Genomic DNA, 13,787 nt, shown 5'->3' with positions numbered 1-13,787 from the left:
GTTCCTTGAAGTAACATTTTCTTTTTCCGGAAAACAAAGTGTACTTTAAAGTTGTACTTTGTTTTCATCCTGAGCCAGTCCAGACTGCTTAAAACTGAAAACATAGTCCAGTTGGAGGCAGTTTCTAAAAACCTATTCAGTAAGATTGCTTTTATGTATTGTATGAAATGTTTAGTAGACGTCCTAAATGAAGTTGATGTGAAACTAAGTCAGAGAACCAGCATTTCTGGCAGATGATCTCACTGCTGATCCACGTGGATGGCTCGTTAGAGGCGTGTAATCATTAAATTGGGAGGATGTAACAGAGTTGAGCGTTTAAAGTCCAGTGTTTCATATAGCCCCACCGACGTTTAATTTGTAATAAGTACTTGCACATCCATGTTACTGTTTTGTCCTTGAAGCCGCCAATTAGAGGTAGAGAACTGCATCTGTGATGATCAATGGTAGCGATTTAAACACATGCTTGCAGGAAGGTCCCTTTAGACCCCCTGGAACTCTGACGGGAGTCGGTGCTAGAATTTGTAAAACCCCTCCTTGCATTTGCAACTGTAATTAAAGGAGACACTCACAAAGTGCATATAATGGCAGGAGCGTTCCTTTTAACTCCCTGATATCACAATGCAATATAGAAGGTCAAGCAGTATGCTTCTCACGCTGTGCTGGCCCTATATAACGCATAGTTAATGAGGAGAGATTTCAGCTTCCAGACTCTTCATGGAATACATCTTCTAATGTCAGTGCTACAGTATTGTACCCCATCTTTTTCTTGCTAGTTCAAAGCAGTTTTGCTACTTTGGTTTTTATATCCGAGCATTTTTATAGACATAGCTATCATGGAAATTATATCTCGGAAGACTGGCTATGAGTAGTTTGCCATTTTAAGCACAGTAATCGTTTAATACAGAACTATTTCTACAAAAAACAAAATACTGTCTGCGCTTCTCACCCTAATAAAGTTGCCAACAAATATATAAACATAATATAAATGAGAGGTTTTGGTTATATGAATTGGCCAAAGCATAATTAAGCTCACCCGCCACGTCAAGGCACACTCTCAATAGGGTGAGAACCTACTCTCACCTCCTACATAGTGGGCACACAAAGCAGTTTATACTGCTACCAAAACCTTATTAATGTGTTGGGGGAGGTGCAATTAAACCTCCTCCCCATTAACCCCTGGACAGCAAGCTGCAACCAGACTGATGAGGAGCCAACAACCTCAAATATGTGCAAACAGGGAAAAGAAAAAATGTCGGTGCGCTAAGCTAGTCTCAGGCTCAAAAAATACAAAAAATACCTCTCATTTATATTATGTTTATATATTTGTTGCCAACTTTATTAGGGTGAGAAGCGCAGACAGTATTTTGTTTTTTGTATACATTGTACAGCCAACACACTGTATTTGCAGCATGCTCACACTGTTTGGTAGGCCTCATATTATAAATTTGTATTTTTTGAGCCTGAGACTAGCTTAGCGCACAGAACTATTTCTATTGATCTATATATTGCTATCGTTACGACATTGCCGTACCATGGACTGTTCTCTTATAGATTTTGCCTTTTTTACTTCCATAATGAAAAATGTCTTTATTCATCAGTTGTGCATTTCTCCATATGGGAGATCTCGTAAAACTGGGGACTGAAGTCACTACTTTCCCCCTTTTGTATATTAACTCCCATGGGGTCTCCCTCCTCTAAAATAGATTTGTAAGATGCAGCTTTCAAACATTGTTTATTGAATGGATGATGCCAAAACAAGATTTTTTTTATGATAGTGCCCATTTTGGCCTACAGAATGCTGAGTAATGCATATTTTCTGGTTAACCTGTCTTTGCAAGTTGCTTCTGTACTTTTAGGTTAAATATTTAATTTGGGCAAATTGAAAACAGGTTAAGTGCTTTCGTAATAAAATATTGAACAAGTACCGTCTGGTTTTAATGATTGGTATTGTCCTCAGCAAAGTTTTGCGGTCCACGCATTTGTCCACTTGAGATGAGAAAAGATATTGGTGTTGACCTACCTGGCTTCATTAATATACAGTACACCTTCAGATGCCATTTAAGATCATACCTTTGTTTAAATATTTCATGTCTCTGAGCGAAAGAGCGTGAGTAAAAGGCTAGAGGGGAAGATCGATTTCTAAAGTAGGGAGGCAAATTAGGATGGTGGTAAAGCAAGAGAGAGAAAAGGGCAATTGAGAGAAAGGGGAAAGAAAATTATATAGCAGATAAATAATAAGTAGACGTTTGGGAAATATACGTGAAAAAATGGCTTGATTGAGTAGTGAAGATTCTCTTGTGGTGACTGAGAAGAAAAGGGCTGGAGAATGATGTAGGAAGAAGGCATTTATAGTTATGCCCTGGTGGTCTAACATGGTAGCAGGTATAGTATGTAAAGACTAAGGATGCCAAGTTATGATGTCATATCTTTAGTCTGGCATGGAAGCAGACAGGTAATTGGGTAACAGAAAACATATTTATGCTGTCAAATCACTACTATACCTCCATGCCTAACTAGAAAACATATTACAGGGGTCAATGGTGTTGCATCTCTGCCAGACCTCTTAAAGTCTATATTTTTAACGATTAGATGATTGGAAATGGATAAATAACATGGTGATAGTTATAGTAGCAAATGACATATGAAAAAACAAGTTTTACGTTAACGAGTTATAAGCGGCGAACCACTTAGTGTTGTTAAAAAGTTTATAAACTGTATAAAAAAGAAAGTTTGGAGAAGCAAGCACATTTTGGTTTTGTCAAAAACAGTCCTGGAACTCCACATTGCTATGTCAGGACATGTTTAGAAGAATAAGCAGAGTGTGAAAAGAAATAAGAAACGGATGGATCTCTGAGAAAGGTAAGGGCAAAACCAAGCTGATGGCTTTTTGACCAGGCCAGCAAAACAGCGACGTTACAGCAGAATTGATTGACCCACTGTCTCAAATACAGTCAGGGTTTGACAGTCAATGTAATTGTTGTGAATGTGTTTTACCTAATGTTACCCTCAAGCAGGCTGAGACTGTCAGCTGGCAGAACAATCCGTATCTAATGAATCTCCTGTCCTAAAGGTCTTTCTCTTGTACTCATCCACCTGGAACGGGCTGGGCAGGGGGGAAATTGCCACCCAGACATAAACCTGGACCAGCCCGCTCTCGCAATAGGTGGGAGTGCAATAGGGTAGCGGAAAGGTAAAAGTGTGCTAATTAGTTAATTAAGGGGGAAGGGCAAGGTGCTGGCAACTCATCTGTGCCTGTCCCCTGGGCCAGAAACTGCCTGCCCTCTTCTGTCACCGACCATTTCAAAGGCTGTCTGAACCAATAAACAACAATCAGCAGCTTAATAACAGGTAAGAGATAAGGTAATGGGAAAGAATAATAATACAGATTATGAGAAATCGAAGATTAATTTCCCTGTGCTATACATATTGCTTATTTTACCTGTAACCTGTAAACACATTTACATAAGTTTGTTTATTAGACAGCGCTGTATTATGTAGGAATTGGGGGAAACGGCAGGTTTTCCTTAGGTGAAACTGTTGTAAGTAGCTCCATCTCCAACACAAGGAATTGATCTAATCTACAACTACAGACACAACAGAAAATACATTGTTGGGCAATATTCCTGTAACTTTGGGCTTGACCCAAGCAGCTGCTTAACTTGCTCATGTGTTTCTCATGAATTAAACCTAATCTGGAATGATGTGGCTAAATGAAGTCAGTCATATACCTAGTGATCTGGAGAGTGTAACTGTACAGATGTATGGCACCCAGTAATTTATCTCCATCTTTTTTGCTTTGAGTAATATATAGTTTAAAGTTTAGCATCTGTTATTTTCCATTTACATCTAATGGTGAGTTTATATTTTGGTCATTTGTCACCACTATTTCAAGTCTGCTTGTAGTAATTAGTAGATGTCTCCAAACACCTTCTGAATTCGAACACATACATTTTGATCCGAAGAGATATCATTTGCACCACCGGACTCATAGGTGATCCCTCATTTACACCTTTAAATGGTGGAATCCAGTGAGGCAGACATAATATTCCCACTTGTGCTAATTCCATCGTTAACATATGTCAATATCTCTGATATACTCCGTAGGGAAGTAATCTCCATGGGCTTATTCACATGGCCGGTAAAAAAAAATCATGTTGACATTATATTCATATATAGTTTTTGGACCTATCGAGTATGTGTGTGTGTGTGTGTGTATAGATATATCTATATAGATATATCTATAGATATATATATATATATATATATATATAGTGCAAGCCAATAAAATGCATGAGTGTATGAGTTTGTGAGGTGATAATGACCGGTAAATATAGAAGAGCTTCGCACTCAAAATGTAAAATGTATTATATTAGCAAAGAGTAATGTTTTTATCAAGGTACTTGATGATTAAAGAAACAATTGTATGATTATATTTCTATTCTATTAAGCTACTATTGGATATAGTATTGTTGATATTAGGGAATTGTCATGAGTAGGGCTGCAACTAACGATTATTTTAATAATCGATTAATCGGCCGATTATTTTTTCGATTAATCGATTAATCGGATAAAAAAAAACAATATGCAAATTTTTCGTTTATTTAAAAGAATTTAATGAACTGGATGTTAAAAAACAACTTAAAATTTACATTAACATTCTTATTTTGTTATGATGTAATAAAAAACAATATTTTCAAAGTACAAGAACCCAAACACAATATTTATGAAACAAAATAACCCCAAACATTCTGAAAAGAGGTGGACTATTACTGTTCAAGAAACTTTGCCCCAGCACTTTGCACTTTGCACCCAGCACTTTGCACCCAGCACTTTGCACCCAGCCCTGGCACTTTGCACCCAGCACTTTGCACCCAGCACTTTGCCCCAGCCCTGGCACTTTGCATCCAGCACTTTGCACCCAGCATTCAGCACTTTGCACCAGCACTTTGCACTTTGCACCCAGCCCTGGCACTTTGCACCCAGCACTTTGCACCCAGCCCTGGCACTTTGCACCCAGCACTGGCACTTTGCACCCAGCACTTTGCACTGTGCCCCTGCACCCAGTCTCTAACTCTGCCCTGCACCCAGCCCTGCCCCCACATTCTGCCCTGCCCCCACACTCACACTCTGCCCTGCACCCACTCTGCCCTGCACCCACACTCACACCCTGCCCTGCATCCCCACCCCCACTCTGCCCTGCACCCAGTCTCCCACTCTGCTCTGCACCCACACTCACACCCTGCATCCCCACCCCCACTCTGCCCTGCACCCAGTCTCCTGCCCTGCACCCCCCACCCCCACTCTGCCCTGCACCCCCACCCCCACTCTGCCCTGCACCCCCACCCCCACTCTGCCCTGCACCCACACTCACGAACCGCTCTGTGCGAATGGAGCCACTCGCACAGAGCGGTTCGCTCTGTGCGAATGGAGCCACTCGCACAGAGCGGTTCGCTCTGTGCGAATGGAGCCACTCGCACAGAGCGAACCGCTCTGTGCGAATGGAGCCACTCGCACAGAGCGAACCGCTCTGTGCGAATGGAGCCACTCGCACAGAGCGAACCGCTCTGTGCGAATGGAGCCACTCGCACAGAGCGAACCGCTCTGTGCGAATGGAGCCACTCGCACAGAGCGAACCGCTCTGTGCGAGTGGAGCCACTCGCACAGAGCGAACCGCTCTGTGCGAGTGGAGCCACTCGCACAGAGCGAACCGCTCTGTGCGAGTGGCTCCATTCGCACAGAGCGATTCGCTCTGTGCGAGTGGCTCTGTGCGATCCGTGCACATAGACATGAAGAATACTTACCTCCGGAACGCGTCACATCCGTCACGTAGCTAAAAGAAGGCGGAGACTGCAGAGCGTGTAGCAGAAGCGGGGAACGCTCGCGGAGGTAAGTAAAAGGAGCCTAGTGCTCCAACAACGAATCGATCACTCGATTAATCGATAACGGAAATCGTTATCGATGATTTCCGTTATCGATTATTATCGATTTTATCGATTCGTTGTTTCAGCTCTAGTCATGAGTGACTTGACATATATCTAGGAATACTTTCGGGCCTATTCACTGAAAGCCATGTTTCCTTATTTTGAAGACGCATTTTCAATTTCTATGGCAACAACCTATCAGAGACCGCTTGTGTCACGTAGCAAGTGTTCATGGCAAAAAGGATGAAAGCAGCAAAATTGTATATGGCTATAGAATGATATCGGGGAAAGGGGTAGATGTTCACATGAAGTAGGAATGATGAATTGGAGCTCTGAATTCAGTTATAAATGCTTTACATTCTTCGGAGCGCCTTTAAAACAGATTTTGCCGCATTTTAGGTAATGTCGACACTTCCTCTATAACTTGCTGTAAAGGAACTTTGGGCATAAACAGTATTAACTGATGAAGTAAACATATTATTGCAAATATAATAAAAGTTGCTGAACCATTAAAAAATACATTTTCCAGATGACCCAAAAAGGGCAAATTTCAATTTACCATATGTTTTATTAATACTATACGAGTCGCAAGTGGTTCATATGCATAAATGGTTCTTCCAGAGAAGCCAAAGTTATTTTTGACCGAGCAATCCATTAAAAAGGAGCTAATGAAAATATTACACCTTGTTTAATGATAGAGACCCATGCCAGCTCACTCCCGCACTCGGGGATAGATGATATATATATATAGGTAACGGCAAGTTCATTGTTTAGCAAGCGTTAACATGCCACAGCCCCACCGGGCTTCCATCTACTGACAGTGTGATAATTTTACTGGCCAGGGAATAGAACAATTCACATCGCCACGTCTTTCTCACAATTCTCACTCATTATGAAAAGTATAAAATAAACAAAAGGATTATCCTCGTGTTTTTTAATCTCCTTGATTGTGTCTATAGACTTATTTTTAAAATTCGTTCTAAAGGGCATTTTTCAGTCTCGTGATCTTTGATCCTTTTCGGGTGCAAATTATGTTTTTACAATATGTAACACTAGATGGACTTGTAATATGTTCCTTCTGTCTCTTATATGTTTCTGGCTCCTATAGGAGCAAATGTGGTGAAAAGCTGTAAATGTGGAGCAGTCAGTAAGAACATTCCTTTGATGATTTCTCTAGTTTTGCTTTCATAAATATGGCCCCAAATAATTGAGATATTCCCAGGTCTTCTTAAATATCACAACAATCCATCTCTATCATCTTGTCTATACATCCTGATCTATTGCCGTGCATGCAGGGACAGCGTATTTAAGCTGTTGGCTTTGGTAGAAGTAGCCAGGGAGATTTGACTAAGACTAAGCCTGGCCTGATGGTTGCAGCGCAAACCATTTTAAGCAGTTATGCAGTGATGGTCTCTTGGTGGTGGAGTTTAATTTTACCTCCTACATAGGGTAGGAAACCCTACAGCCCTCTTGCATTGCCAGACTACAGTTTCCATCAGCCCAAGGCAGCTAGAGACTGAAGGCAGTTGCACAGGCGGAGTTTTTGATCAGTTCGATAACAGCTCTGTCTGATGACTTTTACTCATTTTACGCAGAAGTTAATTTGCATTATTACAGATAACTTCACAGTGATCATTTGTCTAAAAAGATAGGAAACAATGACTCAGATATCTGGAATTTCAGCATTTAAGGCTGAAATTCTTACTGTAAGCTGAAGACAAGCAGTCCAGCAGTTCTAGTTGTGGCATGCCTACCGTAATCTGCAGGAACGCTATTTATTTATCATGTATTGTTTATTGGTGAACAGCCTGATTCACTGTTTTCAGTTTTTCATCCACCTCATACCCGTCCTGTTCCCATAGTCATTACGTTTACCTGTCGCTCTCCCACTCTTTGTCCAGTATTGAATTGCTTTTAATATTATTAATAATACATATTATTCAGAGGAAGCCAGAAGACTCCATGGTGATATTACAGAGAATGTAGAAATGGGAAGGGAAGAAGGTAACATTAAACATTAACATAAATACACAAAATTAACAATGACAGTAACAAATAATAAAAGACATACAGGTACAGAAGGATCCTGATCCTGCAAGCTTACAGTTTGTTATGAGGTTGCGACAGAATGTGAGGAGCTGCTTGGGCGAGGATTCAGAAGACAGTGGCATTGAGATCTCAAAGACAAGGGAAACAGATGGGTTAATTTGCAAATGTAAGTTGTAGGGTGTTAAGATGACACATTGGTTGCTTCAGGTAGGTTTTTTCGTGAGTGTTAGAATAAGTAAGAGAGTCTGACAGAACAAGGTAAGGAACTCCAGACAATGGGTAAAGCACGAGAAAAAGTGATAATGGAAAAACACAAGGTGTGCAAGGTTAGGAGAGTATTTGGAGATAAGGGCAGAGGTGTAGAGCACTACAGAATTGTCATGGTTCAGGTTCAGATTTAATTTTGGGGGGTATGGGAAGCCAGCAGAGAGACTGACACGGTGAGTCAACAAGTGAAGAACAATGGGATAAGACAATTACTTTGACAGGTGTTGAGAATGGATTGTAGAGGTGAAAGGCAGGAGAGCGGGATGTACGTTAATAGAGTGTTCTTGAATTCTAGTTGAATCTTGTGTTGTGAATAAACAACGTGAAGTGATATTTCACATGTTAAAGCAGCAGTATTTGGTGATTGACTGTATGTGAGGTGTAAAGGAGAGTGTGGGGTCAGGTATAATGCCAAGTCAGCATACTTTGTGTATTGGATAGATTTTCATCCTTGATTCTGGTTTTCAATCCCCCTGCCTATCCCTCTCTTACTTACTCTCTTTTTCCCCAGTGCTGCCCACTTAAACTTTCTCCAGATATTTGTGCTTCATAATGGCTCTTTGCTCGGTAGTGTGTTTGCACAAGAAAATGTGGCATGGCTTGTTGTGGAGGTCATTGGTGGCTATGGGCACTTTAAAAACATGTCTTTTCACGCAGACTTTTTTCTTTTCTTAACCATGTCATTTCTTCTGATCTTACACCCTTTCATTACCCCCTTACTTTCACCCAACCTCTTCTCAGTCCTGACCCCTTTCTGTGATGTTCAGATGGAGTTGCCTCTCCTTGCACGTTCCTTGCGTCTGTACTGCCATGCTTGGTTGTCACCATTGGCTGACAATGGAGTCATAGGGGGAATTACCTTCTGAGCTGCTCTAAATTAAAGACTCGCTGTACTAGATGCTTTATGTGATTACCTGCAGTTACACAAACAGCCTCTTCTTGTCTTGTAACAAGGCAGCATTGCAACCATGATCTATCTGTGTGTGTTCTATTGTCTTTCAGAGGGTCTATCTTCTGATGAATGTGTGTTGGCCAGGAATGGATAGTGTGCATTGTGCAATCAAATACAAATGTGTTCTGGACAGCTTTGTTTGGCTGGACTGGAGGTCTGGGCTGCAATTTCCCAGCTGTCCACAGCCTACAGACCTTCATTTGTCACCACATCATCTTGGTTTTGAGCCTCTGTGCATAACACTGCCCGTTTGCAGCATATAATCAGGATAGTGCGTCATACCCTTCCATGGAACTGACACACTGATATTAGTGTTTAAGATATGTGGAGATAATACAGTTTACATGAACTGGCAAGACCCTGGCACAGAGATAACAATTTTATTCCTGTATCAGAATTTGGTTTAATGAGCTTTTCCATCCTCATTTTAAAAGAGCAAGCTTAAACCTGTGTATTAGATATGCAAAATGTTTTTTTTTATTTCTTTATGAAGAATACATCATATTTACTTTTCTTCTAAATACGCAATGCCATGAAAATAAACCAATCATGTTAGAGGACTATTTGAACTTATAATTCGGTTTCAGAATTGGACGTTTGCTGACCCATTAGGTTGCAAGATCTGTACAGCTGTTTGAGTTACTATTAAACATTTATGTTTACGTGAATGTTTACTAAATGATATCTAATGCTTGTAACTGCCAACCATTTATTTTTATCCACACTTTTTATTTTGTTTTTCAGAAGCGAAATCTAATGTTGGCATTTCAAGCTGCTGAAAGTATAGGAATCAAACCCAGCTTGGTGAGTGTGGTTTGTGTCACTCCATTTTCTGCATACATTTGAACAGCGCCACTGAATGTGAGAAGTGTATATTTTCGACGTACACACGTAATTCTTAGCATTAAAATGATTGAGACGCATACGCTTTTCCACATGTTCAAAGTGTTATCAGAATTTCCTCATTCAGCTGTTTCAATTAAATGTGACTGCTTTTTTATGTAGCAATTGTGTTAAATAATTATTTATCAATAAATGCCTATAAATATTTTTTACCCCATTTACCCCTCACCAGAGTTCTGAATCTTTATGCTTTCTTCTGATGATACAGGTAAAAAAAAAAAAAACAGTGCACACCATTTCGACATGTAATTTATGCTCCTGGCCCCTGAGGATTAGTCATTTTAAATATGTATCTAATGTATCTAGTTTGAGCGTTGGACATCCTGAACCTGGTCCAAGTAATACCATGTAGGGGGGCTGTATTTGTGTTCATTAATGCATGCCATGGTAAAGGTGTATCCAAAGGTACAGGTCCTTCAGCGGCTTAGGTATTGGAATAAACAAACAGGAATATGCAGTGCTAATGGATATCCCCATCCACCCTCTACTCCAGTTTGCCAAGACCAACACATTCAATTCAGAATGGGCTTAATAAATCCATTCAGGTATAGTAATTCAATTTACCTGTTAACGGGAAGCAAAGAGCTCAGCAACTGTATAGATAGGAGGATCATATTCATCATGCACATAAAACACAGCTACAAATTAATGGGTCATTTGTAAACCAATGAAATCTATTAGGAATTACACTGTCTGAGCATAATGAGGATTGTAGTCTACAGCAGTTGGGGCTTCTATGGCTGTTTATCCCTTGATGCACATGTATTAGTGTTATGCAGATCCATGAGGGGCACATGTACTAAGATAATATTTTTGTTTATTGGTTGTCGCTGAATATGAAGTGCATTGAAGTGTGATCATTGAATCCACCAGACTATTGCGGTTTTATTTTAGTGGGCATTTGATTGCATCTAAGTGGTTTCATCATTCCCTTAGTGCAGACTGTTTCTTCTCTAATTTGTGGAATTCCAGGCATTGCACACTTCCAGGACCACTTAACTTGAGTGTTTTCTGTGTATGCCCAGATGGGGACATTGATAAAGAGGATTATTTTTTGCCTTTGATTCATTGAGCAATCATGATAAGTCTTCAGGAGTCCAGCTACAAAAACAGGCTGATGGTGGTCTTAATTTCTATCATGAAGACAAAGAGGTCTCCTGGAGACCCAATAATGATCTTAGCACAAGTGAAGCCACTCATTGCCTGGCAATTTAATAACAAACACCAGTATAATAAAGAGGTCATGTTACACAAATCTAGAAATGAATTTCCTTAAAGAGGATGTGTCATGTTTTCCAAATACCCAGTGAAACTGTTCAGCACATCTAGATACCTAGATAATAGTGCAGATACACTATATGACCAAAAGTATGCGGGCGCCTAACCATCGCACATATATGAGCTTGTTAGACATTCCATTCCAAAACCATAGGCATTAATATAGAGTTGGGCCACCCACTCCTCTTCACAGCCCCCACTCTTCAGGGAAGGCTTTCTACAAAATCTTGGAGTGTGTCTGTGAAAATTTGTTTCCATTCAACCAAAAGAGAATTTGTGAGGTTTGGCACTGATTTTAGAGGAAAAGGTCTGGTTCACAATCAATGTTCCAGTTGATTCCAAAGGTGTTCATTGAGGTTAAGGTCAGAGCTCTGTGCAGGCCACTAAGGTTCCTTCACACCAAACTCGTCAAACCAAACCAGTGCCACAAAGTTGGAAACATGTAATTGTATAAAATGTCTTAGTATGCTGTAGCATTAGCATTACTCTTTACTGGAACTTAGGGCCCAAACCCTGAAATACAGCCCCAGACCATTATTTGTCCTCTACCAGGCCCTATGTATTCTGGTAGGTAGCATTCTCTTTGCATCTGCCAAACCCAGATTTGTCCATCCGACTTCTAGATAGTGAGTGTGACCCCTTTACACTTGACACCACTCCAGCCAATGCTTGGCATCGCGCATGGCGATCTTCAGCTTGAGTGCAGCCATGGAAACCTATTTCATGAGGTTCCTGACGCACGGTGCGTGTGCTGATGTTGATTCCAGGGGCAGTTTGTAGTGAGTGATGCTACAGCAATTTTTACATGTTTGAGATTGCTTTGTAGCCCATTCCACATTTATGCAACTTAACACTTCTTGGTTGTAGGTCTTCTGAGATTTATTTTTGTGAGGCACAGTTCACAGCAGCAGATGCTTTCTGAGAACAGCAAACTCAAAATGATGATTGGACTCCAGTTTTGCTAACTCCTGACTCCAATCAGCTTTTGTTGAACTGATTAGCATATGGGTTCACATACTTTTTCCAACTCACACTATGAATGTTTGAATGATCTATTTAATATGGACAAAAACAAAACAATAATGTGTATTATTCGTTAAAACAGAATGTGTTCATGATTGTAACTTAGCTAAAGATCATGTCATATTTTAAGACAGATTTATACATAAATGCTGGTGATTCCAACCGGTTCAACTATATCGTGACTGAGACCAATGCAAAAACTATGCATGAATGTCTAAGCTACCTATGAGTAAGAAGTAATGTAGCACAAAACACATTAGCTATGGTCTATTCATGTTTGGTGTGCGCTGTATACTCCAGAATTAAAATTTCACCTTGGTTGCATAACTTTCGATGAGTATTATATTTACTGTGGATCTGTCTAAGGTACCTTCCTGTTCTTGTTCTCTTACCAGGAGTTGAATGAGCTGATGTTCACGGATCGCCCAGACTGGCAGAGCGTCATGCATTATGTAGCACAGATCTACAAGTATTTTGAGACCTAGAAGAGAATTAGGATATGACAACACTACCAAGGAAGCACAGATTCACTTTATTGTTCAGGTCTTTATCATTATGTGCATGACCAGAAGCTTCCCATTACAAGATGTGCCAAAGTTCAGGTTCTAGTACACCAAGAGGGGAATGCTGTTTTGGACAAAAATCTGGATTTACCATGAAAAAAGTGGATTCTTAGCAAACTTCCCTTGCAGTTACTCATTCTACCAGCCATTAACTGTTCTGCCTAGAAGCTGAGAGTATGCAGTGTACAACGCAGCTCTTTTGGGTTTTCTATTGCTGCCCTTTTGTTATAACATGGCATGTAGAGCACAGGCATTTCTAATTCCACAGAAAAGAGCAGTTATTTACCCATGTCATATTTATACTTTTATTTGAAATATGTTTCTGAAATTTAGAAAACCAGAGTTTTAAGTCAAAACGTTAGAAACATCAGCAAAAACATATGTATGATTGTAATTTTCTGTGTCTCACATTAAACAAAATTGACCCCCACATTTTTATGTTGTCCTTCCATCTGTTTTGAGGTTTTAAATGTGTATGGAAGTTCCACAACTGTGAATATTTAGCCATGGCTGAGGTGTCGATGTGCAATCATGAAATACTCTTGTTGCCATGCTCATACTTGAAAATGTATAAATGAATCCACTTTTCAAGTTGCAAGCTGGTCACGGATTCCATTTACCAGGGTGTGTAGTAAATGGGGGTACTGTGGCTCTAGAAATAATAATTTATGCAACGCATTAATTGCACTCTATAGCATATTAGCTAAATACATGTTAATAGATCTGTGATTAATCTTTTCTCTGAAATGAAAGAAAAACACAGAAAAAAATCCAATTTCTATGGCAACAACCTATCAGTGCCTTTGAAATTAAAAGCTAATTCTGGTGCAA

The 13,787-nt window shown here is 40.1% G+C and overlaps 1 protein-coding gene across 3 annotated transcripts in view; it reads left to right on the top strand.

The window, feature by feature from the left end:
- The window catches only part of SPECC1 (sperm antigen with calponin homology and coiled-coil domains 1), a 114,687-nt gene extending 101,100 nt beyond the window's left edge, over positions 1 to 13,587 (top strand). For 2 of the 3 annotated variants that reach the window (XM_053457014.1, XM_053457013.1), the window contains 2 exons: positions 9,934 to 9,993; positions 12,789 to 13,587. In XM_053457014.1, the coding sequence (XP_053312989.1) occupies positions 9,934 to 9,993; positions 12,789 to 12,878 (150 nt within the window). In that variant the 3' untranslated portion in view covers positions 12,879 to 13,587. The remainder of the gene's footprint in view (positions 1 to 9,933; positions 9,994 to 12,788) is intronic. The other variant, XM_053457015.1, reaches the window with a different exon arrangement.
- Positions 13,588 to 13,787: the final 200 nt, after the last annotated feature.

Source organism: Spea bombifrons, chromosome 2 (genome assembly GCF_027358695.1).
Source record: "Spea bombifrons isolate aSpeBom1 chromosome 2, aSpeBom1.2.pri, whole genome shotgun sequence".
Taxonomy (NCBI): domain Eukaryota; kingdom Metazoa; phylum Chordata; class Amphibia; order Anura; family Pelobatidae; genus Spea; species Spea bombifrons.
This window is presented reverse-complemented; position numbering and strand designations above follow the sequence as displayed.